The 27,776-nt window shown below is 41.8% G+C and overlaps 1 protein-coding gene across 1 annotated transcript in view; it reads right to left on the reverse strand.

Moving 5' to 3' along the window:
• Window positions 1-27,776, reverse strand: part of USP13 (ubiquitin specific peptidase 13) — a 118,999-nt gene that overhangs the window by 21,911 nt on the left and 69,312 nt on the right. Inside the window, exons 11-18 of the mRNA XM_041731763.1 lie at window positions 23,611-23,736; window positions 21,905-22,058; window positions 19,621-19,795; window positions 13,519-13,607; window positions 10,882-11,004; window positions 9,469-9,495; window positions 6,093-6,236; window positions 829-995 (exon numbers count right to left, since the gene is read on the reverse strand). Coding sequence (XP_041587697.1) covers window positions 829-995; window positions 6,093-6,236; window positions 9,469-9,495; window positions 10,882-11,004; window positions 13,519-13,607; window positions 19,621-19,795; window positions 21,905-22,058; window positions 23,611-23,736 — 1,005 coding nt within the window. The remainder of the gene's footprint in view (window positions 1-828; window positions 996-6,092; window positions 6,237-9,468; window positions 9,496-10,881; window positions 11,005-13,518; window positions 13,608-19,620; window positions 19,796-21,904; window positions 22,059-23,610; window positions 23,737-27,776) is intronic.

The following is a 27,776-nucleotide window of genomic DNA, read 5'->3' on the forward strand; positions in this document are numbered from 1 at the left end:
TAACTCTGGCTGAGATATTTCAAGCATTTTAAAGGGAAACAGATTGTTCTAGCCACACTCCATGAGTCAGCTGAGAGCTGCTATGACTTCAACAATGGACCCTAGCAGACAACTGGTAGGCCAAGATAGGTAAGCAGGAATTAGTAGCAGACACCTACTTAAAAATACATACGGTGTGGCAAGGAAGGGTGGGTTTAAAAAAAAAAAAAAAGAAATTTCTTTCAATATTAAACAGATATCTGCACTGCAAGAGGAAGACTTCTATCAATGCTCTAGTTTTATGGTCCCTTCTCTCCTGATAATGTCAGGAAGTTCATGAATACCAGAAGAATCCTCTCTCCACAGACAGAAACAGAAGTGGAAAATTCAGTCTTCTCTATGAGGACTTTTGAGAGAGATTTCTCCAAGGTCTTAGTATCAGAAAAGCAAAATTTCTCCTAAAGAACTGTCTTATTGAACATGGAATCTCATACATCCCTCTCTGCTCCAAGGCACCAGGAAGCTTCAAGTCAAATCTCAGATCCCTGCTGATAGTAAACACTCAGATGATAGGGAGTTTCTTTCGATTTGGTCATCTTGCCCTAGCTGCATTATCTACATATTTTTTTTACTCCCATTTTTATACTGTATAACTTCCCCCAATCATTTACTTTAGCTCCTCATATAATATATGCAAATAAATCTCTGTGGGGCCATGGTGGGAAACAGAGCGAGACAAACATGATTGGAAATGATCAAAGGACACTGGAAAGTCTCCACTGCTACTGACAGAAATACACACCACCTCCAGTAAAAGGAAGGTATTTTCACACAGTCTTTCACGCTTACCGTGGCTCGTAGCGCCTGAATAGCCTGATTTCGATGGAATCCCATGGACGTAATAATAGCTACAATTTCCTCCGGAGGTTGATTATCCAATCCAGTAGCACCAAAAACAGAGGCTCCAGCAGAAGCTGCTCCTCCATAACCAGGCATGGTCAGTGGTTCGGCAAAATCTGGGAAAATAATTACACTCAGGCCTTTTTCTCTTTTTTAGTCTTGCAATAACACTGTGGAGCTAAGAAGCAAAATACCTACAAAGTTATAATAATCAAGACAGTTGGTACTGGCATAGGATAAACTTATAGATCAACTGAATAGGATTCTAAGAGTCCAAAAATAAACCCATAGATTTATGGTCAATTGAGTTTTGACAAGGGCACCAAGACCATTCCAGTGGGAATAGGGCAGTCTCCTCAACAGATGGTGCTTGAACAACTGCATGTTCACATGCAAAAGAATTAGGCTGGACCCACATCTTACACCATATTCAAAAATTAACACAAAACAGCTCCCTGACCTCAATGTGAGAGATCTTTGTTAGGCAATTTTTCTTGGATATGACACCCAGAGCACAAGTGACAAGAGAAAAAAACACAGATAAATTAGACTTCATCATAATTAAAAACTTTTGTGCTTCAGAAAATGCACGTCAAGAGTAAAAACACTCACAGAATGAGAGAACATATTTGCACATCATGTATCTGGTAAGGTACTTGTATCAGAATATAAAAAGAACCACTCAACAATAAAAAGACAAATTACCTTAAGATTTTATTTATTTATTCATGAGAGAGAGAAAGGAGGGGGCGGGGGGCAGAGACACAGGCAGAGGGAGAAGCAGGCTCCATAAGGGAGCCTGATGCGGGACTCAATCCCAGGTCTCCAGGATCAGGCCCTGGGCTGAATGCGGTGCCAAATCGCTGAGCCTTCAGGCTGCCGAACAAAATGGGTTTTTAAGAGGGGCGCCTGGGTGGCTCAGTTGGTTAAATGTCCAACTCTTGGTTTCCATTCGGGTCATAATCAGGGTTGTGAGACTGAGTCCTGTGTCAGGCTCCATGTTCAGCATGAAGTCTGCTTGGGATTCTGTCCCTTTCCCCCTCCTTCCCCTTCTGCCTTTCGACCCAATTCACATCGCTCTCTCTCAAATAAATAAGTAAAATCTTTAATTTAAAAAAATAGGCAAAAGATTTGAATAGATATTTCTCTAGAGATATATAAATTACCCACAAACACATGGAAAGATGCTCTACATCATTAGTTATCAGGAAAATGCAAATGAAATCCACAATGAGGGAAGCCCGGGTAGCTTAGCAGTTTAGCGCCACCTTCAGCCCAGGGTATGATCCTGGAGACCTGGGATCGAGTCCCACATCAGGCTCCCTGCATGGAGCCTGCTGCTTCTCCCTCTGCCTGTGTCTCTGTCTCTGTCTCTCTCTGTCTCTCTGTCTCTTTGTCGCTCTCTCTCTCTCATGAATAAATAAATAAAATCTTAAAAAAAAAAACACACACACAATGAGCTACCACTTTCACATCCACTGCAATGGCTATAATTAAAAACGGTAATAACAAGGCCTGGTGAGGATGTGGAGAAACTGGAACCCTCACACACTGTGGCAGAATGTAAAATGACATTGTCACTGTGGAAAACAATTTGGCAGTTCCTCAAAAAGGTAAATATGGAGTTACCATATGACACAGCAACTCCTCCACTCAAGAGAAATTAAAACATGTTCACAAAAAAATTTGTACTCAAAATGTTTAGAACCGCATTATTTACAATTGCCAAAAAACAGAAACAACCCAAATGTCCACTGACAGATGAAAAGATAAATAGCTTATGTGTCCATACAGCAAAATATTCTTTTAGTGGTGACAGTTGTGCAATTCTGTGAATTTACTAAAAAGCACTGAAGTGTACACTTCACATGGATGAATTATATGATATGTGAATTATACCCAAATAAAGAATATGGATGCAAAAGCTAACTAAACCACCCACATTTTTTGTATTTCAAGTCCTTATCATTTCTTAGCTAGAAGAATAGGTGTCCCTCAATTTATTGTACTTTGTCTGATTGCACTTTGCAGACACCACACTTTTTACAAATAGAATGTTAGTGGCAACTCTGTGTCATGCAAGTCTATTGGTGCCATTTTTCCAAGAACATTTGCTAACTGCCTGTGTGTCACCTTTTGGTGAGTCTCACAATATTTCAAACTTTTTCATTATTATTATGTGATCTGTGATCAGTGATCTTTGATGTTACTATTGTAATTGTTTTGAGGCACCACAAACTCACCCATATAAGACAGCAAACCTAACACACACATGTCGTGTGGGTTCTCACTGCTCCATAAACCAGCCATTTCCCTACTCTCTCCCTCTCCATGGGTCTCACTAGTCCCTGAGACATAATATTGAAATTAGGCCGCTTAATAACCCTAAATGGCCTCAAAGAGTTCAAGTGAAAGGAAGAGTCCCACATCTCTCACTTTAATTCTAATGTTAGAAATGATTACTCTTAGAGAGGAAGGCATAATAAGATAAGCCAAAAGCTAGGCCACTTATACCAAACAGCCAAGTTGTAAAGGCAAAGGAAAAATTCTTGAAGGAAATTAAAAGTGTTCCTCCAATGAACACACCAATGATAAGAAAGAACAGCAGCTTTACTGCTGATTTGGAGAAAGACAGAAGACCAAATGAGCCACAACATTCCCTTGAACAAAAACTTAGTCTAGGGATCCCTGGATGGTGCAGCGGTTTGGCGCCTGCCTTTGGCCCAGGGCGCGATCCTGGAGATCCGGGATCGAATCCCACATCAGGCTCCCGGTGCATGGAGCCTGCTTCTCCCTCTGCCTGTGTCTCTGCCTCTCTCTCTCTCACTGTGTTCCTATCATAAATAAATAAAAATTAAAAAAAAAAAAAAAACTTAGTCTAGAGCAAAGCCCTCACTCTCTTCAATCTATGAGGGCTGGGACAGGTACGGAGGCTACAGCAGAAAAGTGTGAAGCTAGCAGAGGTTGTTTCATGAGGTTGAAGGAAAGAAGCCATCTCCATAACATAAATGTACAAGGTGGAGCAGCAAGTTACCCATAAAGCCTAGCTAATATAATTAAAGACAGTGGCTATGCTAAACAACAGACGGTCAGTGTAGACAAAATAGCCTTCTATTGGAAGATGTCGTCTAGCGCTTTCACAGCTAGAGAGGAGAAGTCAGTGCCTGGCCTCAAAGCATAAAAAGACAGGTTGACTGACTCTCTTATTAGGGGCCAATGCATCTGGTGACTTTAAGTTGAAGCCAATGCTTACTGACCATTCCAAAAATCCTAGGACCCTTAAGAATTATGCTAAATCTATTCTGCCTCTGCTCTATAAATGGAACAACAAGCCTAGATGACAGCACATCTGTTTATAACACAGTTTACTGAATGTCTGAAGCCACTGTTGAGACCTAGCACTCAGAAAAAAAATTTCTTTCAAAATATTACTGCTCATTGACAGTGCACCTGGTGACCTAAGAGCTCTGATGGAGATGAACAAGATAGATGTTATTTTCATGCCTGCTACCACAACATCCATTCTGCAGCCCATGGGTCAAGGAGCCATTTCAACTTTCAAGTCTTACTATTTAAGAAATGCATCTGTAAGGCAATAGTGCCACATATAGTGATTCCTCCAATGGGTCTGTGTGTGTATGCACATGTGTGTTCTTCCATGTGTGTCCATATTTAACACGTAAAAATGCTCCCCTGCTGTCCCCAAGACATGTTGTACATTTCACCCACAGCCCCCCATCATAGCAGTAACATTCCTGCTGCCAGGGGTGCTCGAGCCAGCCAGGCCCTGCCAGTGGGAAAGGAGGCCAAGTGGTGCCTGCCTATGAAATTTCAACTTTTCCTTTCATACATGTTTATTACACAAGTCTGCTGTCCATCCCAGTCGGATCTGGGCTCGCTTACCCCGGCGTGCTCTCAAGTCCCCCTTCCAGCTGCCCGGGGCCCTTTGTATAAGGTGTCCTAATACTATTTTGTTTTGTTTTGTAGATTTTAAATAAACAGTGTTTTGTAGATTTCAGATGACTATGCAGAGGCCTAGGGGACCCTCAGCTCTGGGCAGGGCCTGGGGGTCCCAGATTTCACGGCCCAGGCTTGGGGGGGGCGGGATCCAGAATTGGTTGTAAATACTTTGCATATTATCTGATTAAACACAAACAGACCTCAAAAAAAAAAAAAACTGGCAAAGTAAACTCAAAACCTTCCAGAAAGAACCCACCATTCTAGATGCCATTAAGAATTCCAGAAAGAACTTGCCATTCTAGATGCCATTAAGAACATTTGTGATGTATAGGAAGAGCTCAAGATATCAACATTAACAGCAGTTTGGAAGAAGTGGATTCCAACCCTCATGGATGACTTGGAAGGGTTCAAAACACCAGTGGAGGAAGTCACTGCAGATGTGGTGGAAATAGCAAGAGAACTAGAAAGTGGAGCATGAAGGTGGGACTGAATTGCTGCCATCTCACGATAAAACTTTATCAGATGAGCAGTTGCTTCTGATGGATGAGCAAAGAAAGTGGTTCCTTGAAACAGAATCTACTCCTGGTGAGAAGCTATGAAGCTTATGGAAATGACAATAAAAGATTTAAAATACTACATAAATTGAGTTGATAAAATAGCAGCAGGGTTTGAGAGGATGGACTCCAATTTTGAAAGAAGTTCTACTGTGAGAGAAATGCCATCAAATAGCATGACATGCTACAGAGCAACCATTTGTGAAAGGAAGAGCCAACTGATGCAGCAAAAATAAAGTATTTTTCGATTAAGATAGCCATATTTTTAGGCATAATGCTATTGTATACTTAATGAACTACAGTATAGTGTAAACATCACTTTTATATGCACCAGAAACCAAAAAATTCATTTGACTCAGTTTATCCTGATACTCACTTAACTGTGGTGGTCTGAAACTGAACCAGCAGTACCTCTGACATATGCCTATATATCCCACATCTTTCCAGTGATCTTTGTGGCGCTGAATTATATACTTTAAAAGAGCAAATTATATCTCAAGAAAGTGATTATTTAAAAAAAAAAAGACTAAAGATGAACATTGTGACTTTGCTCCACAGGCAAAAAGTGAGCTAAGAAGCTAAATTATAAGCTAAAAGGTCATTTTCTGAGACCCATTCAGAGGACATGGAAGGACCAAGGCTTAGCATCACTGAGGATCCCATCAGACTCCAAAGCTATCCCCTCTAATGACCACTCACCTGGCTCTTCCATGTGAACAATGATCCAGTTGAAGGCCACTTCAGCTCCCATGTTTCCAGTAAAGTACACAGCCTTCCGACATGCTTCTAGAGGGAAACCCATCTCAGCCAGCTGCATCACTGATGACTCATCAATATCTGAGGCTACAGAGCACAACAGAATATTCTGGTGTCAAAAGTCCCTTAAAACATAAACTCTCATCTCTTTGTCTTAGCTTCTCCTTACCCACTATTCACATGCTATCCAAAGAAAGTGCTATTTTGTTTGATGTGTAAATGGTGGTCAAACTTCGTTTTCTTTCAATTCTTCCAAATATTAAGCTATTTGAGTCTAAATATCTTTTACCTAAACAGGAACCATGGTAATTATCTGGACAATCCAAGCATTGAAAAACAATTCCTTAAGATTGTATGGAGAGGGCAGCCTGGGTGGCTCAGGGGTTTAGCATAGCGCCGCCTTCAGCCCAGGGCGCGATCCTGGAGACCCAGGATCAAGTCCCACGTCGGGCTCCCTGCATGGAGCCTGCTTCTCCCTCTGCCTGTGTCTCTGCCTCTCTCTCTCATGAGTAAATAAATAAAATCTTTCAAAAAAAAAAAAAAAAAGATCATATGGGGAGATTAGTGTATTCCCAGAACCATTTCAGCCTCACATATCATTCTCAAGACTTATCCTACAGCAACCTCTCCTATCACTGAAATCTGAAGAGAAAAGCATTATCTATACAGGCCTAAAAGCCGAGTCCTTAAATCTTACAGGAAGTTATACCAGGCCTTTCAGTATATCAGCAATCGAAGGAAGTAATCAGCTCTAGGAAATGGAGAACCCAAATGTTAAGTATAGGACAGAACATTCTATAATGGTATACACTTAAGATATTAGAAAGGTAGCTTTATAAACCTAATGTAGGCTTTTGTTTTCATCTTTTCATAACGATATATAGATACTGGTAGAGATGTGTGTGTATGTGTGAGTGTATATTGTGTACATATATGTGTATACATATAAGCACATACATACATATATATGTGTATACATAAACATAAAAACCTATAAGCATGTGTATATATACATGTACATACGTGTGAGCTTACATACACACACACACACACACACATACATGTGTGCCTACATAATGCTCTCAAATTACCCAATAACTGGAGGGGAACAGGAGCACAAAATATACCCCTTCTGTTTTCCATGTCCTGAGGTCTCTAATCTACTAAAACTTCTGCCAAAGATGGCAGTTAGTAGAACTGAGGAGTAGCAGGAGAACTGAGGATTAGAGATCTATTCTATAAAAATTATATTAAAAATGTATTTATCAGGGTACCTAGATAACTCAGTTAAGCAACTGACTCTTGAATTTCAGCTCAGGTCATGATCTCAGGGTTGTGAGACTGAGTCCCACACTGGGCTCCACACTGGGCATGGAGCCTGCTTAAGATTCTCTCTCTCTCTCTCTCCCTTTGCCCCTCCCTCTCTCCCCTCCTGTCTGCGTGCTCTCTCTCTCTAAAAAATAAAAAATAAATATGTTCATAAAAGTTCTCTCTTACAAGGAAGATACACAGAACATCCTTTCGAAATTAAGTTTTAAGAAAGCAATGATTTAGTACAGCAGTGACTGAAAATGTAAATTCCATTTTTGTGAAAAATAAAGTGAGCTTTCTATTGAGAAGGATACATGCCAAGTGTTAACAATGGTTATAGATGACTGATGAAACCCTAAATGAACCTTAATGCTAACCCATAGTTTGTAAATATCTTTTTACTCTTCTAATAAAGAAAATCATTATTCTTTAAAAATCTGAGAAAGTGGGATGCCTAGGTGGCTCAGTGGTTGAGCATCTACCTTTGGTTCAGGTCATGATCCCGGGGTCCTGGGATCGAGTCCCACATCAGGCTCCCCACAGGAAGCCTGCTTCTCCCTCTACCTATGTCTCTACCTCTCTCCGTGTGTCTCTCATGAATAAATAAATAAAATCTTTTTAAAAAAATCTGAGAAAGATAGGATGCAAATGTTATACAATCTCAGATAATTTTATTTTCTCTTGTTGAGTACAGATAGTTGCTGATAAGACAGTAGCTTGGATCTAGGAGGAAATCAATGGCCAAACCATGAACACTGGAAACTGGTTGAATGCTCCCAGTCAGAGATGGACTCCTCTGGCACAGTCAGTTCCAACCACCTATCACCTCCCCTGGGGCAAAAGCTTGGCAGGCCAGCTCTCTACAGGATCGGGGCAGCTAGTAAACCTCTCACATTCCAGAAAATGTCAAGCAGCATGAAAAGCACAGTTGACTCCTAGTCCTGGTTTTGCTCCCACCTCTTGGGTCTCTGAAGTTTCCTGAGTCTCAGCTTTATACTCTGTAAAAGGTTACCTGCCCTGCCCTTCTTACTGTGATAACCAAATGAGAATCTGATTTTGTATGAATAGTAAAGTTATATACTATTGACAGAATTTATGACATAATAAATGCAATATGACTTCTGGTAACCATTCCAAAGTATTAACAACCATTGTTATTATTATAATTAGATTATTCACAAGGCAATGTTTTTTCCAAGACCTTTCCTGACCCTGGGGGCTTCTTCTAGCAATGAACACATCATAATCAACCAAGGAAAGGAAATGTGGAGGTCTAAAGCCACATGATCAATCATTTGCAATGTAAAACACATGCACTTCTAAATTAACAATAGTTTGTCTCTGGAAGGGTTTTGTAGAAAAAAAGATTCAGAGTATTTAATGTTAAATACTCCCCCTTCCTCCCAATTAATATCTAAATATTCACTATAAATAATGTTCTTTTCAGAAAACCAAGAGTATCAACTCCTACAGGATTAAAGAACTAAAAGTCTATAAAATTAACACACAATCCAATGAAATTACTAACCTTGAGAGTATTAATTAATGCTACCATGTCCTGTCAGTCATGAGTCTTCACTACATATCCAGCAATAAGAATGGAAAAAATGCCTGGCCACTGTGCCATCACTGCATAAAGAGCTCTACTCATGACCAGAGTGGAAAGAAATGGCATCATTAGTCCACCCTCATACATGAGGAGACTAAGGCTCTGAGAAGTAAATTTTTCTAGCTTGCAGTCACAAATGGCAGGGCCAAGTTTCCAATCTAGGGCTGGTTGGCTTTCATGCTGATGATCACTCTCCTGAGCTCCAGAGCCACTTAATGATCATTTCACTGGCTTCCATTTGCTGCTAACTCAACTTGCAGACAAAGAATCATCCCACCCAAGAAAAGCTGCACACATACACATGCAGAGAACAACACCCCTTTACTGATCCCACAGACAAATAAATGTCAGACCAGTGACAATTATAGGACACTGAGAAAAACTTCAAAATATACATACGGTCTATCAGTTGGTTCATCAGACGATCTGGAAATTAATGAGAGGGCAGAAAATAAGACCAAAGCATGGTAAAGAGTTTTAGAGAAAGAAAAAGAGTCCATGCAGGGCAATCCCTAATCCCTTGCCCTTAGAGATCCCACACTGTTGTCAACCCCTCTGAATCCCACCACACACACTGCCCAGCCTACACAACATGAAATCATTACAGCAGGGAGTGAAAATAAACAGGTTTCAGGCATTTCGGCCAGATAAAACATTATGCTCTGGTTATCATTTTCATGAAATAAATTTATCTCCCTGTATTTCTAAGAACTCTGTATAATTACAAACCAAAGATTCTGTTAAGAACATCAGAGAAAGCAGGAGCAGTGCTAATAAACTATCCTGTTCTTCTCTGATGCTCATACTGATCTCTGCTGTCTGACACCTTTAATGGACCACCCATACCGCATAACCCAAGTGTCCCACTGATAGGTCCCTTCTTTACTCTCCATACTCTATAATTTAACATTTTACTTAGCATCAGAGAATAACGGAACATAGATGCCTATACCGAATCCTATCTTGCTATTCCTGGATTCACCTTAGCCTTCTTTTGAACCTGAACATGGTAATCAATAATATTCAATGCTCAACTGATTAAAAAAAAAAAAAAAAACCCTTTGGAAGAGGGGCCCAGAGTGCTCTCTCACTATCAATTCATCTGATTAACTGATTAAAAAGGTGAACAGTAAGTGACTCAGTGAGCAAACAAAGCCAGAATAAACCTGATTTCATTAATAACTGAGCTAAAAATGAAACCAAGATTTTTTGACACTGGCCTTGAATACACAAAAGTGAAGCAATTATTTTCTGCACATCCTTTTCCCTTAAAAAGTTAAATGTTCTGAACAAAAAATTTAGCCTTCACAGGGCAAACTGCTCCCTTGCTATGAAGCAGTGACAAAGCTGGGGAGGTGAAATGTGGTCAAGATTTTTAAAACCAACACACACTATTGAATTTCCCCTTTTGGTTATCCAGAGGTACTCCCAAGATGGCACAGCTCCTCAAGATTAAGAGCCTAATGAAAACACTCCTCTTCCCTACAGGCCCATTTATCTGCAGAAGGTGAAGGAGGGACAGGGAGGGGAAGCCAGAGGCAACATAATCTAAAACTTTTTGGAGATTTGCTGCCCTCTATTGGCAGTGATTTTTGCAAGTCTGTTTCAACTACTCATGATGGATCTGTGCCTGGTCCCAAGTCTACTGTGAGTTTACAGTTGCAGCCAGGACTCACTACTGTGTGTCTATGGTGGGTTACAACACAGGAAGATGGCCAAGGGACGACAGGGTGGTGGAAGAGAAGAGACTCTTCCATTGTGGGGTGGGGCAGGCAGAAGGGTAAGAGAACATCATCAGGCAGAAGATGGTACCTTTCGAGTCATCAGGAATGACTATAGGGGGGCTGATGTCCGGAAGTTCCTCCTCTCCTGGCTGTAACCCCCTGGCTCGGAGATGATTGATATCAAGTAGGTCTGGCATATCAATAGAAACATCTACAAAGTGAGAGAGATTACATTCACCGGACTCTCCAAAAATACACAATAACCCCCTAAGATCAGCACCTCTAATTCTTATGTGCATGTGTCTAAGCAGAGTTAAGGGATCATTTTCAGTTCCCTGGAGTAGGCCCCTAGACCAGCAGTCTCACTGAGATGTTAGATTTAATGGAGAAGCAGGGGGAAAATACAGAGCCTTTCAAGCTGAATAAGCCAGAGGTAAGCCAAAGGTTGCAAGTTGGGAGCCCAAAGACCAATTGTAGCCCAGACATTTTCTGTCTGATGTTTTTAAAATGTTGGCAACAAATTCCATTTTTTAAATCAGAAGATTTAAAAATCCATATTCCAGACACCTGGGTGGCTCAGTGGTTGAGCATCTACCTTTGGTTCAGGTTGTGATCCCAGGGTCCTGGGACCAAGTCTTGCATCAGGCTCCCCACCGGGAGCCTGCTTCTCCCTCTGCCTATGTCTCTGACTCTGTGTGTCTCTCATGAACAAATAAATAAATTTTTTTAAAATCCATATTCCCAGCTTGTTTTGAAATACAAATATTCTCATATGGTAACAACTGCCCTGGGGCTGATCTTCAGCTTCCACTCTAGACAATACATGCCCTCCAAGATTGTAGGGCACAGACCCCAATGCTCCGATTACCCCCATGACCCTGAACATCATATTTCCAATTCTGATTCTTCTAGTAAAGAAATGTTTTTCTAAGCCATGTCTTTATCCAAAGCCAATATAGATCATGATAGCTAGGCTACACATTTCTTATATCCAATGTACTCCCTTCATTTACATTATCTCCCTGTCTGTATCAGGCAGCTGAGTTTTCAGCCCCTAGATTACACCTTTTTTCGGATCATGATGAGCACTATGATCATTCTAACCAAGGTAATAAAGAATGAAGTTTTAAAGAAATAAATTGAATCTCAAGTGTGTTAGTCTTGGGAAAACTTTTTTTAACTTCTCAGGTCAGCTATTATTGTACTGACTTATTCAAATACAAAATTTATCAGTCTAGAGGCTGTTGAGGTTTAGTATTATATTCAGATAATGATAATAATGAAAAATGGGTCCAAATGTTAGTGTGAGATAGGTCTCTCAGGCTAGCAAATAGAACTTGAAAACACTATCCCCAAAACCAGTTATGATGTTAGGTACATAAATCCTATCTTAAAACAACAACCCAAAGAAAAAGCTCAGTTAAAAAAAAAATTCAATCTCAAAGGATAGCAAAAAACAAACATGTCTTACCAACAAAATCAATACAACTGTTACTCAACAGAAAAATTCAGGTTCATTAAAGCCAGCTTTGAGTCTCCTTTAAATTCAGCAAGTCTATGAAATCTGAATTTTTTTATCCTTTATGGAAATTCCAAGGACAGAAATATAAGAAAGCTGTTTCCAAAGCAGTTGAAAGCCTTTAAAAGAAAGCAGTTTTCTCTCTCAGGTACTTCTCAGTTCCACAGAGGAAAGGTTGAGTGATGAGCATCTTGCCCAAAAATCATTCCACCAGGAAAATCACACATCTGCCTCACAATTGGTCACGGCCCTGCATCACATCACGGGGCAAACAAGTGCCCGGTCCACTGAGGGCTGGAGTTTCCTGGGAAACCAGTCCTGCCGATTTCACATTCTTTTTACCTACCCTCTCCAGATGAGCTGATGAGTGCTCAATTAACTAGTGTGAGGCCCGGGTTGTTGTTTTATAAGTGCTCAGACACATAAAATCTTTAAAAGACTGGCAAGCAGTCTGAGGAACTTGCTCAAGAAACAACAAAGGGTAAAACTGCACATCCTTCTGTGGCATGGAAGACAGCCTAATGACACCTTGTTGGATTCTGATGATGGAGAACTCTAATCTCTAAAAATGGTCAAGGGCCTTTAAAATTAGCAAGAAAAAAAAAAGCCCAATTAAGCCAAAATCAAATCTCTTTTTTGACAATGTAATGCCACTGACTGTACTCATTTTATTAATAAAATCTGTATGATTTAAGTGACTGTCATCAGCCACACCTGCCTACTTCAGAGGCCAAGGAGAGATAATAAAAAGAGCATGTATCTGCAATTACCTGCACCCCCAAGTGTGGGCTTTGGACCAGTAGTACCAGCAGCATCAGTATCACCAGAGAGCTTGTTAGAAATAAAGAATCCCAGGCCCCATCCCAGACCTGCTGAATTAGCACCTTCATTCTGCCAAGATTCCAGGGAATTTGTATGCATGTTACAGTTTGGAAAGCACTGTTGGTTTGATAACGTGGGGATCTCATTTTCACTATTAGAATCTAGTCATTCCAGAATGCATTAGTAGAGGGGCAGGCAGCATGTGGTGATTTTTATTGCCAGTGCTTATCATGTACTCTGACTCAAAAGAGAAAGGTGGGGATGATGGGAAAAGAAGAAAACGGAACTATTTCTGACAGTCAACCACCTGGGCCCTTTCACATGCCATTTTTTCCCCAATGGCCAATTTGATGTTTTAAGCAAAAGCATGCAAAAGATACATACCAAATTTCTTGGGAACCCAGTCAAGACCAAAAGTGAACTTCTTTATCTGCACTACCAAGTATTCAGGGAATGAGGCAAAGCGGGACGTTCTGGGAAACACAAGGGGATTAAATCAATGAAACAAGGCAATATGAGTCTCGAATACAGCTCATGAAGCATCAGAAGCTTTGTCTGAGGCATACCTGGCAGTTCCAGAGACTGCACTAAAGATAAGGAACACACAAACAGACACAAGCCGACACATGCGTACCTGCTCCCAGTCATTCGTCCTGGCCTTTCCACAAGGAGAAAATGTTTAACAGAGGAGCCTAGTGTCTCTTGAGAATGAGAATTTGGAACATGCTGCAAAATCACACTTTCACTCTGGTCTCGCATTTTGTATTTCTGAAAAGTACTTTTCAACCACAGGCACTTGTTTTTTCTAAAACCCTTGCAAGAATTTAAAACAGTTGACCCTTGGACAAAGCAGAGGTTAGGGATACTGACCCTCCCCCCACCCCAGGCAGTCGAAAATCCACATGTAACTTTCGACTCCCCAAGAACTTAACTACTCATAGTCCACCTCTTATCATAAATCCTTCCAATAATATAGTCAATTAACATATTTTTAGCTCATATGTATTATATACTGTGTTCTTACAATAAAATAAGCTAGCAGAAATACAGCATTGTACTGTAAAAAGCCCAATGGACTCACACAGTTCAAACCTGTGTTGTTCAAGGATCAACTGTGTGTGTGTCTATGTGTATACATATACATATTATATTTGCAGGAGTGTGCAAGCATGTGTGTGCTCTGTGGTTTATACATGTGGTTTCGAAAGCTCCCCAAGTAATCCTGATATACCCCTAAGCTCCCCTCCCACTGAGAATCACTATATTATAGTACAAAGTTGGCATGAGGGGAGTCTGTTAGAACTTTGATTGAGGTTGACTTTCGGAAATGCCAAAGCCTCATTAAAATATTACTATATCAAAATCCACGGATCTACCATTTACTTCAACGTGGATGGAACTGGAGGGTATTATCCTGACTGAAATGAGTAAATCGGAGAAGGGCAATAATCATATGGTTTCACTCATATGGGGAATATAAGAAATAATGAAAGGGATTATAAGGGAAAGGACAGGAACTGAGTGGGAAAAATTAGAGACGGAGACAAACCATGAGAGACACCTAACTCTGGGAAACAAACAAAGGATTGTGGAAGAGGAGGTGGGCGAAGGGATGGGGTGACTAAGTGACGGGCACTTGAGGAGGGCACGTGATGGGATGAGCACTGGGTGTTATATGTTGGCAAATTGAATTTAAATAAAATATTTTTAAAATAATTTAAAATAATTAATATAAAATATTTTAAAATAATAATAAATAAAATCCATGGCTATATGGATTATTATATATATATAATTTAAGATTCAAATTTATCTAAATCTGAACCTTAAATTTTTAAATTAATACATACGGTCAATATCTTGAGTTTCCCTTCAAACTTTCAGGAATTGCCTGGATTTGGTACCTAGTACACCAAATTCACGCCCCAGTTCCAGCTGATCCTGTCCACATTTACCATCTTGTTTATGACAACCATTTGTATGTGAATGTCAATGTGGATAGAGCAGGTACATACATGTAAGAAAGAAAATAAGCTGTATACAGATACTGTATGTATCTTTTAAAATAAAAGGTTCTAGAATACCGTCCCCACAACCTTGATTTTTCAAATCTAAGTCATTGCCTTCTACTTGAAATGTATCAGCCCAGAATTCAGAAAGCAAAGCAAATACAAGTGCACTGCTGCCCCCTCGTGTAGAAGAGAAACCATAGTACAGGGACAGAGCACTATCCCAAAAAGGGGTCAAAAGATGTGGATTTGGGTCTAGGATGTGCTCCTTAATTCACTCCAAATGTGGACGAATCACTGAGCCTCCCTGAGGCTCCATTTTCACATCTACAAAACAGATTTATTAAAAATATCTACCTGCCAGGTCATGAAATGATGTGAAACCATTTGGCACACTAGAATATACACCATGTATATGGAGGGAATTAGCATGATTATTTTGTCATAAAAGAGCTAGAATCACCAGGTGCTAGACGCTGACTTGGACTGTTGCTGACATGTTTTTTGCCCCAGGCAAGTCACTTAATCTCTCTCTATCTCAAATTCTCCATCACAAGGATGATAGAACGGTATAGGCAATAATGTGAGTTCTTTCAAAAATAGGAGCTTAACCATCCTAAAGAATTTATTTATTATTATCCTAGTTCATTCTCCAGAAATTATAAAATTATCTCTAATTAGGTTTTCCTTCTGAGAATCAGTAGTAAACATCATTCCTACTTAAATATAGCCAAGTCCCAATTTCACCAAAACCCAACAAACTCCTAGTATTTTCAACTAATTTAAAAATGTCATCTCTCTGACCTCTTCCTCTTAACACATCAACTTAAAAGCTGGAAAATATATAACAGATCAGCCAAAAGTCATCAGTAAATCAGTGATTTCCAAAATGTGGTTCAGAAACCCCAAGACTCTCACTCACAGTTGGTCTGTGGTCAGTATCTATGTGAGTAAATCAGTTGGTGATACCATTGATAAGAGGCAATGCAGGGAACTGGAGGCTAGGGTAGGGTCAGGGAAGAGTGGATAATCAACACATCCCTTTGTTATGGGTAACTACCAACATAAGAGTACCAGAAATCGGATTAGATGACACCCACATTATATTTGCCCTAGCTGGTAAACATGCTTTATTCATGTTTGTAGCTGCTTTGGGTCTCAAATTGAGTCACACAAGTAGTAACTGCTCAATATATATTTGTTCAAAATAATGTCAGAATTAATAATTTGCAATCATTAATTGCAAGTTTGGGACATCAAGTTTAGTGAAATCCCACAAAGTTGTAAATTATACAGCACTTACTCTTTCATTCCTAGAAATTAAAATTTTTCTTGGAGGAATGCCTGGGTGGCTCAGTGGTTGAGCGTTTGCCTTTGGCTCCGGTCATGATCCCAGAGTCCTAGGATCGAGTCCCACTTCGGGCTCCCCGTGGAGAGCCTGCTTCTCCCTCTGCCTGTGTCTCTGCCACTCTTTCTGTGTCTCTCATGAATATATAAAATCTTTTTTTTTTTTTAAGATTTATTTATTTATTTTTTCATGAAAGACAGGGAAGGAGAGAGAGGCAGAGACACAAGTCTCTCCCAGGTCTCCAGGATCACACCCCAGGCTAAAGGCGGCGCTAAACCGCTGAGCCACTGGGGCTCCCCAGAATATATAAAATCTTTAAAAAAATTTTTTTTCTTGTAAAGTTATGTATTTAATAAAGACAATTAGAATGTAAGTCATTCAAAAATCAGGGAGACACACAGCAAATTTACCTCCAAAAACTGCTATGATAGCTAAATGAGTCAGGACACAAAGTGCTTAGAAGAGCACAAAGTGCTTATATTGACAGCCTATCATCATTATTTAAACCATATCAATTAAAAAAAAAATAAATAAATAAAAAAAAATAAACCATATCAATTGTTCACTAATTACAATTGAGGCAAAAACACTACAAAAGCCTTAATAAGGAAAAAATGTAAGCTGTCCCTCTTCGTGTAATTAAGATTGCCTACTGTATTGAAAATCTGGCAACTAAAAAAATATAGTTCTATCCTTTCCCTTAAATATGTTGAAAATATGATAATCAACCACACGTCAAACTGTACAACCCAAGGCCAAAAAAAGGAAAGGAAAGATAAAAACAATGGTTGTGACAATTTCAGCATACACTTTGCTCGAGTCACTATACAAAGCATTCCCACCCTGTGAAGAAAGTACTACAATCATCCCAGTTTACAAATAAGGAAACAGTAGGGTCACTTGGCCAAGGTCACATATCAGTAAGTCCTACACTGGGGATTCAAACACTGCCTGTCTACCTAAAGCTTGTGCTCTGGAACCCCACACTGTGCTCTCCTCTTCATAAATGAAGGATTAGAGAAAGCAGAAACCCCTCCCCCACACAGTTATGTTATCACTGCCTACAACTAAATATTAATAGCATTTGAAGAGAAAACAATGTAAGCAAGCATCATTCCTCCATTACAGATGGAAGAAAGACATTGAGTGGTGACTCTGCCCTTGGGTAGAATATAAACTGGGGAGTGGAAACAGGAGAAGAATCCAGATCTCCTGACCAGTCATCCTCGAGTGAGAGTCTCCATTTCTGGAAAGCTAATGCCTCCCAACTCCATTTTAATCATGAGCCCTTTCCAAGTGATGAGAAGGCTCCTTCCTGCAGACCCAGAGTCCCACCTTGCACTTGTAAGACATAAGGCTACTTTTCTGAAAAGGAGAAAAGGATGGCCAAGCAAATAGGTAAATGAAAAATACTCCGCAGCTTACACCTGATGCTGAGGACTTTCTAGGAGGCCCAGGTCTCCTAATCACTTCTATGTTCCAAGCAGAATTAGAATTAAAGTACAAAGAGAAAAGGATCAATGTTTGAAAACTCTTCCACCAATTAGCAATAATTAAAGTAGAAAAAAAAATCATGTTGCATACCTTAAATGGACACAATATTGTTTTTCTCAATATATATCAGCATATATCAATATCTCAATGATGTCAATTCTATCTCAAAAAAGCTGAGGGGGGGATAATTAAAGAAATGGAGTCTACCACTAAGATAGTGCATTGATGTCTAACTACCCAATGAGGTCTCCAGGTTGCAGTGAAGTGAATTTCACACAGTGAACGCACCAATTCACCAACACTTCTTTGAAAGGACACATACACACACACACACCACAGACCCTATAACTGGGCAATCCTAGGATGGAAACTTACTCCACAATGGATAATTGATAACTGAATGGACTATTACTACTCTCATTCGGATATGAACAACATTTTTAAAAATTATTTTAGGAAAATATGGCTTTTTTTAAGCTTTTAAAATAAATTCTTTGTGTTTCCCATTTTTAACATATGAAGTAAATCATCTGAAACAAAGAGGAATCCCAAGCAATGGGTGCTGCAGAGAATAAGCAATTTAAATTTGACTGCTACCTGAGGTGATAAAAAACATCTAGCAGTAACTCTTCAGTCTTCACGCCCCTTTACATCAATTAGAACTCAATTTAGCTAGGACAGAAGGCCAAAGAATATTGAAAAGGAGTAAAATTCTCAAAGCCAAACTTGCAGACTTCCCTTCATTTTATGGCACTATGAGTACTCTTTTTCCAATTGTATGATGTGCATTGGCAAGGACTCAACTGTATAAAATCAATTAAGGTGTCAAGTGGAGAAAAAAAATTTTTATGTACCTGACAATGAGGTGCACAGTGTGGAAACATCTTTCAAGTCCTGAGCAACTCATCCAAACAAGCTCAGGAGCCCTATGTCCACTTTGAGACATGGTCACCATATGTTCAAAGCCAAATCTTTAATAATGGAATTAAAATCTATCATAGTCAGAGTTTAAATATTGACGACTGTCATAAGTATTTCTGTAATTTCTTCATTAATATCATTCTTGCCATGTAATGGTGGGAGTGGAAGGTTTTGAGGAGTTCTTGGCTACACTCCCTTGGCCAAAAAAAAAAAAAAAAGCAGATTCCTAATACAGGATAAATCCCAACCTTGCAGGAATCCCTGGGTGGCTCAGCAGTTTAGCACCTGCCTTTGGTCCAGGGCATGATCCTGGAGTCCCGGGATCAAGTCCCACATCAGGCTCCCTGCATGGAGCCTGCTTCTCCCTCTGCCTGTCTCTCTCTCTCTCTCTCTGTCTCTCATGAATAAATAAATAAATAAATCATTTTTTTAAAAATCCCAACCTTGCGTGAAGAAAAAAAAAAGACATTCCCTCCCTGGCTCACAATATAGATTCTAAGCCTATTTTATTGGACAGGGCTCACAAGTAAGCTCTCTGACCATGAGGGTCACATGAATCATAATCCAATCTCACTACACATGAGCAAGCGTGCGCAGACTCATACAATACCCTGCCACCTCCCCCCTCCTCATCCCCACTTCTCAAGGGCCCCTCCTCACGCCACTACCACCACATAAGCACAAACACACAAGTGCACACACATGCACACTTACTTCACACCCGCAGATTTTGCTTGTAGGGCACTACTCCAGAAGTCATCTACATTTTCTGGTTCAGAAAAGGCCTGAAGGCAGGCACTAAACGGTATCTTGGCACGAACCAACTCAGGAAGGGGTCTTCTGTTTGCTTCTGCTTCCCTTCTCGTCAATTCATAGGCAATCAGTTCATCTGAGTAAAAGAGCAAATGAATAACCTTGTACTCACTCTAGCTTCTTGAAGTGAAAAATACCCCCTTTGGCAATCTTCCTGAAGGTATCTGGGCCAGGGCAGGATTGCTTATTTGTTGCCCTTCATGGATCCAGAAAAGCCTACTGAAGGGCTGTTCTTGAGCCATTTTTAAAGTGGCACTGACAGGCTGCATAAGCCATTCATATTTTTTTGCCTGTTCCCCTTTGAGACTGATGGGAGGGATCTGTGAACTCCAGCCCAGATCAGAGGTCCTGACCTCACATGTGATATAAGTGATGCAGAAACCTGGTCCTTCATTTGTCCAGAGGTCAAGGCTGGGATTACCCAAATGCCACCTTCCAATCACAAAGTCTTCACATCACAGAATCTCACACTGAATGGAGACCCAAGGGTCATCTCATTCTGATTAGAGGTCATGGAGAGTGTGGACCAAGGAGCTAAACTGTAGGGACCACAGTCCTCCACTGCACTCAGCACATGATTCTAACCAGCACTGCCCTGACGAAGAGGTGACCCACAAGGTCAGGTAGCAGAGCTACCAGCCTAGAAGGCCTTTCTACACTATTCCTACTCAAACAATTAAATACCAAGGGAAAAAGGAAACAGCACATCATCAACTTCCCAGGAGTCAGTAGATCTGCTCTTGGAAATTGCCTATAAGTCAAAATTTTACATAGTTTTGAATGGGTCTTTCTGGGAATTCCTTTTGTTTACCCCCCAAAAAAATCACTCCTGATTATCAGTTTTTAGGCACCCTTATGCCCTTCTGTGTCTTCTTAAGCACATCTGAAAATGGGTTTAAAATTCATTGTCCAGGGCAGCCCGATTGGCTCAGCAGTTTAGCACCACCTTCAGCCCAGGGCGTGGTCCTGGAGACCCAAGATCAAGCTCCACGTCGGGCTCCCTGCATGGAGCCTGCTTTTCCCTCTGCCTGTGTCTGTGCCTCTGTCTCTCTCTCTCTCTCTGTGTCTCTCATGAATAAATAAATAAAATCTTTTTTAAAAAAATTCATTGTCCAGTCCACAATCAGTTTATGATGTACTTAGATCTAGAATACCAGCATTAGGTGTTCCCAGCAATCAATTTCCAGAGACTAAATTATAAATATTTCTGAAAAAGAATAGTTGTCACTCACAAATTATAAACAGTGAGTTAAAAAGGATCACAGAACTGAGTGGAACCTCCTCAAGGCTGGGAAGAGAGAACAATTAAGCCTAATTCTAAACTGGAAACAAACTACAGACCCCCTACCCTCATTTCTACCTTATAAAATGGGTAAGAATTTAGAAACTGATCAAAAGCTGCATGAGCTTATAGAAAATGGAAATCATTTCATCCTAAAAATGTCATAATCATTGCTTTTCAATTAGCACAGCAAACTGACTCTCCCCCACAAAAAAAGAAGAAAGAAGGCTACCCAGTGAATTACTGACTTTTACAGAAATGACCAGTTCACAGGACACAAGAAATAGAGCAAACATTTTGCCTTTTTCTGCTTCAATCCTAAGAAATACCATTTGCCCATTCTCCCAAATGGACTAAAGGAGTCTTTCCCTGAGACCCCAGCCTTACCACAGCTCCTCTACCTTCTTCCTGTTTCCAAAGTCTGAAGACCCTTCTAAGGGGCCTTGCCATACAAGAGCCCTGCCCCACTGCATCTCCCACAGGAGGCCTCTTCAATTCTCAGATTACTTCAAGCAAGCTCTCCTAGATCGTCTTACCTCGAAAAATGCAATTCTGATCATTTCCCCCAAAATTTATGGCATAAATCGTTGAGCGCTAACGTTAAAGAATTTTCCACATCTATAATTACAAATAATATTCCCCCAAACTAAGCTGACTCCAAATCAACCAGTTGGTCAAATTTATAGGCACTAAAATAGGTTCTATCCATAATCCCTCCAACAAAAACCCATGATGCCTCTGACTCTTCTCACATGGGGGCTGAGGAAAAGAGACATGCCAACCAGACACCATCTGGGCTGGGTCTCCTCCTGACTTAGCAGTGACTAAACCACATTATCTCTGATTGTAGGGTTTGCACGGATGAGGAAGCACACGGCCAATTTCCCACTCTGGGACCATTACCCTTGTTGGTTGCTGCCTCCATGGCCACAGGTAACTGCATCAGGTAATCCACTCTCTCCGTGTAGCGGACTTTTCGAGTCTGACAGCACTGGATACGTTCTTCCACCAAAAACCGAAAAACATCACTTGGGTTTTCAGAGCCAATGCGGTTCCTCTGAAGGTTAGATTATATAAGGTTAGTAAAAGTATGAATATTAAGCCGTGAATAAAAACCGGCAAAGAAGAGAATATAAATCTGGTGTAAGGATCGGGCATTACTAAACCTTCCCTGTGGGCATGGCGGTTCACCAGAGTCCTTTAATAACCAAACACTGCCATATATCCCAAAATGGGGGGACTGGTTAAACTATAGTTCATCATGTGAATGAACATTATTACACAGCTAATAACAGTCATCAAAGAGGAACTGACCAAAAAAAAAAAAAAGAGGAACTGACCTAGATGGAATCAGAAGAAAGGGGGTGGGAGAACCATCCTAAAGGACTGCCCTGGAAAAATGAAGGCGCATATGCTATGGTCATGTAAATGCATTAGTGTAAATTATATACAAATTTTAAAAAGAAATCATGCTACATTCAAATATGTAATGATGTGGCAAAATGTTTACAACAGGATAAGTGGAAAACAATGCTTGGGACACCTGGGTGGCTCAGCGGTTTAGCGCCGCCTTCAGCCCAGGGCCTGATCCTGGAGACCCAGAATCGAGTCCTGCATCAGGCTCCCTGCATGGAGCCTGCTTCTACCTCTGCCTGTGTCTCTCTGCCTCTCTTTGTTGTTTCTCATGAATAAATAAAATCTTAAAAAAAAAAAAAAAGAAAAGAAAAAAATGCTTATAAAACAGCATGAAGAGAATAAATGCTCCCAAAAAGTGACTGGTGGGTCAGACACCAAAATGTCCACTGGTTGTCTGTAGGGGCTGTTACCACGAGTGATTCTCATTTTTTCCTTTGTGCCTTTTTATATTTTCCGCAAAAGAACAGGTTTGTAATCAGAAAAAAGAAAAGTAGTTGTTTTTGTAAGGGGGTAGGGGGGAGAGCCTTTCATCGTGAATTCTCAGTACTCTTAAAAACCACACACTGGGACACCTGGGTGGCTCAGCAGTTTAGCGCCTGCCTTTAAAGCTCAGGGTGTGATCCTGGAGACCCGGATCGAATCCCACGTCAGGCTCCCTGCATGGAGCCTGCTTCTCCCTCTGCCTGTGTCTCTGCCTCTCTCTCTCTCTCTCTCTCTCTCTCTCTCTCTGTGTCTCATTAATAAATAAATCATATCTTTGAAAAAAATAAATAAAATAAAAATAAAAACCACACAATGTGATTTGACTCTGCTGTGAGCAAAGTGTGACCATCTCTGCGTGGTGGCACAAGGACACCAGATACCACAGTGGACTCTTAAGGAGCTCTGTCACAGAGATAAAAAAAAAAAAAATTTGAATGAAATAACGGACAAACATTCCTTTAAGTACAAATTAAAAGGAGAACAGGGAGCTCCAGAAGCACCAGAAAACGGGGCATGAGGAGCAATTACGGCCAAACAGGCTGAGTGGAGAAAGCCCCAGTCGGCTGCTGCGCAAGCCAGGAGCCGGGAGCCGGGAGCCGGGAGCATGAGCGACTCCGGAGAGGGGCTGGGGCGGGCATCCCGGCCCTGCCAAGGGGGCTGCGCGCCCTCCCTCCGACCCTTCGAGCAGTTCCGAACACTGGCGGACTCACCTCTACTAGATTCACCAGGTGCAAGAAAAATTCCTGGGCGTCCTGCTGTCTATTAGAGGAGAATTCGGGGTGGCTCTTGCTTACAAAGGCCTTGAACATGCGTGGAGAGATCCCATTTTGCTGAGGCTGAAATATAAAAAATAAAACCAACTCACAGCCCTTTCGTACACACCAAGGGCATGAGGCGGCCAGCAGAGGAGGGGCTACCGGAAGGCCCGGTTCTCAGAGGAGACAGCTGAAGCTGAACAATAAGAGCCAACACTCACTGAATGTGGCTACACAGGCACCCCACTAATGAGACGTGACAAACACCCTCACTTTCCAAGGAAAGGCATTCCTGGGGCCCATCCTCACAGGAGTGGCTCCATGGTGGCCAAACCGGTCGGTCAGAGCCCAGGTCGAGCAGGCTGGTGAGGTGGGAGAGGGAGTCCTTGGAGAGAAGTCAACGGCGAGGAGAGCCCTGTTGCACCCCCCTTCCCTCCCCATGAGAGATGGGGAGGGGCGGGGGGGCGCAGGCACACCTCATTTGGTTGTGCTTTGCTTCACTGTGGTTTGACCACGTGGTGTTTTTTCACCAACTGAAGTTTGCGGCAGGCCTGCATCAAGCAAGTCTTTTGGTGCCATTTTCCCAATAGCACTTGTTCATTTTGTGTCTATGTGTCAAATTTTGGACATTCTTGAAATATTTCGAACTTCTTCATTATTATCGTATTTCTTATGGTGATCCGTGGTCAGTAATTACAACTCCATGAAAGCTCAGGTGATGGTTAGCATTTTTTAGCAAAAAGATGTTTTTAATTAAGGTACGTACACTGTTTTTTTAGACATGATGCTATTACACACTTAATAGACCACAGTATACATCAGCAGCCACACATTTTGCAGAGTACATGAACTACTTTTACTTGCACTGGGAAACCAAAAAAATTCACCTGGCTCACTTGATTGCAACAGTCCCCTTACTGCGGTGGTCTAGAACCAAACCCACGTTTTCTCCGAGGTATGCCTGTACTTGCAAGAACAGGAAATGACACTGCACGCCCCAGTAACCGCTGCAGAGGTGCTCAGGCATGTGTGTCTGCCCTGGGCTGTTTCTGGATTAGAACACAGGTTGTTACCAGGAGCCTGCCCACCCCTCACCTGGAGACGCTGGAGGAGACTGGCAGCAGCTGCCAGGATGACAGAGTGGGAAGAGCGGGTGGCAGGGACAACTCTGGAGGGCAAGGATATGTGAACTTCCCCGGGGACTGGAAGACCAGGTCAGGAAGAAGCCAGGCTCCCTTCAGAAAGGACAGTGCATAAGACGATCGAAGGTCGGCTGGCGGAAAAGACCTGAGGCAGGAGCCGAGGTAGGGGTTACAGATCAGCTGGACAGAGCATCAGGGAGAGATCCTAGTGGAGGTCCCTAAGGGGACAAGCAGGGAAGAGGGACATCTCTAAAGAACTGCTAATGTGCCCCTACATAAAGGCTAGTCATGGCAGCCAGGAGGGAGCCAAACACACTAGTTCAGTGAAAGGCTCTGCCTCTTGTCCAATGTCTCCATCCCACGGTCCTTGATTGACTCGGTGAGGCCAGAACCAGAGGGAGCAAGAGCAAAAACCTACCAGAGGATGCTGATGCTAACCATTGTGTACCACTGGTTTCTGAGATTCTCGAGCCTGCTAGAAGAGAGAAGCTTTAAACTGTCTTTGAGGGATCCCTGGGTGGCGCAGTGGTTTAGCGCCTGCCTTTGGCCCAGGGCGTGATCCTGGAGACCCGGGATCGAATCCCACGTCAGGCTCCCGGTGCATGGAGCCTGCTTCTCCATCTGCCTGTGTCTCTGCCTCTCTCTCTCTCTCTCTCTGTGACTATCATAAATTAAAAAAAAAAAAAAAAATTTAAACTGTCTTTGATGTGAAGTGGACTTTTTTCTCTTTTTTTTTTATAAATTTATTTTTTATTGGTGTTCAATTTGCCAACATATAGAATAACACCCAGTGCTCCCGTCAAGTGCCGAAGTGGACTTTTTCAATGCTGGTAATCTGTTGGAAATCTATGCGATCTGCCTGAGATGCTCTGAAGAAGCAGAATGGGATGTGTCCATGTTGCCACTGAGGACAGAGATGGGCTCAAGGTAAAGCTGATTCCTGAGTCCCCTCCAAGTTCACTCATCTAATAATGGCACTACCTGTCACTTCATTTAAGACTCAACCATAACCCTGCAGAGGTACTGCTGTTATCCTCGCTTTAGCCAAGGGAACTGAGATGGGCAAAGACGCACCAGACAGGTCTTTCAACTCAAAGTGGTCTTCCAGCCAGGTGATCCTGCAGCTAATGCAAGAGCAGAACCAGAATGAACTCCAGATTCTGAATCCAATTCCAGGCTCTCTGACACAAAGACAGAAGCGGCAGCTGTCGCACATAGTAGGTCTCAGTGAGACAAACCTCACCTTGCCAATCAAGTAGAACAAAGCAAAATGTATGTATACTCTGCAAAATGTATGGCTGCTACCCACCCACCTCTTCTCAAAACCTCCACCTGCGGGCAGCCTGGGTGGCTCAGTGTTTTTGTGTTGCCTTCAGCCCAGGGTGTGATCCTGAAGCCCTGAGATCGAGTCCCACATCAGGCTCCCTGCATGGAGCCTGCTTCTCCCTCTGCCTGTGTCTCTGCCTCTCTGTGTGTGTGTCTCTCATGAATAAATAAATAAAATCTTAAAAAAAAAAAAAAACTAAAAAACCTCCACTTGCTTTGCAGGTGGAGGCCACAATTCCCCTCTGGAGTCCAGAGAACATGCTCCCTGGGCCACCACTGGGCACACGGCACAAAGTGCCTCCCACTTCCTTCAACTTTCGATCTGCTCTGACCTGTCTCCTCTGCAGGACTTGGCAGGTGAAGGCCACGTCTCACACTTTGAGATCTCCTGGACACCCAGGCCAATGCCGAGGGTCTAAAGACCACAGGAGATGTGCATGATCACATAGATCCAAAACCCTCATCCATCTCCCTGCAGCCCAGGAGGCTCTACATCGGAAATCTCCCCAACACATACGTTTTAAGCCATGTTTATTATAAAACTCAGGTGAATTTTCCTGTCTTGCTGAATATATATCTGGCTTTGTCATCCAGTATTGACTAATCACCAACATCACCCAGAGCACTCCTGGGGATTCCACCCTCCAAGAGCTGATATACCACGGGCAAATGGCAGACAACACACGTATCTATCTCTAACAAATGCTGAGGGACCCTGCACCAGACCTAGAACAGTGCTAGCAGCTTTTAGAGGACAATTCCCCAAAGTGGCAGCATTTGGGCATCTGAGGACTTGGAAACCAAATGTAAATGATCAGCTTGCACACACGCATGGCTTCCGATGTGCTTCCAGTGCTAAGTAAAGACTGACGTATATCCAATAATTACTTTCCTACCTGTACAGACACCTCCTGAAAACAATGTAACAACTGTAACTCTCTTTACTCACCCTGCTGATGCCTATCTGCACTGTATCAGCCAACACAAACACTGAAAAATAATGCCTTATCTTTGCATAACAGCTAACATTTATTCATCCACTTAACAGAAATTTACTGATGTCAGTCGCTGTTCTAGGAACTCAGGTGAATCCTTACTAGGTGCCAGGTGTAGTTCTGAGTACCTTATACATGTATTCTGCTTAACTCACTTAACCTGATGATGATAACGATGATAATAATGATTTTCTCTACCTGATGGATAAGGAAACTGAGGCAAATCAGCTGTGTGATCCAGGGCCACAGCTACAAAAGTCAGTCATCTGCTGTCCCTGTCTTGCTGTCCGTGTCTGTCCCTCTCTCTATCCCATGTCTTATAACTGTTTTCACATACTAATTTTCATCTCTGATGGCCCTGAGTCCATCTTCCCAGTTGCTGAAAAAGGAAGACAGTAGTACCTCTTGGACTCTGAATAAGCCCACTTCAAAGCCACGCGCCTCTGGAGCCGACACTACAGGTCACTCCAGCAACTATTCCTCCACCCGTTGCAGTGCAGAGGCACTGCTTAGAATAAATCTTTTCACATTGTGCACTCCGTCCCTGCTGCTGATGGCATTTCTTCCTGCAAGCAGGGCTTCAACTTGACGTGGCTGCCAGTCCACATCAAAGCAGCTGCCTTGGGAAGTTCAACAAGTCAGTAAATTCAGAAAAGCT

The sequence above is a fragment of the Vulpes lagopus genome, chromosome 17 (assembly GCF_018345385.1).
Source record: "Vulpes lagopus strain Blue_001 chromosome 17, ASM1834538v1, whole genome shotgun sequence".
NCBI classification, from domain to species: Eukaryota; Metazoa; Chordata; class Mammalia; order Carnivora; family Canidae; genus Vulpes; species Vulpes lagopus.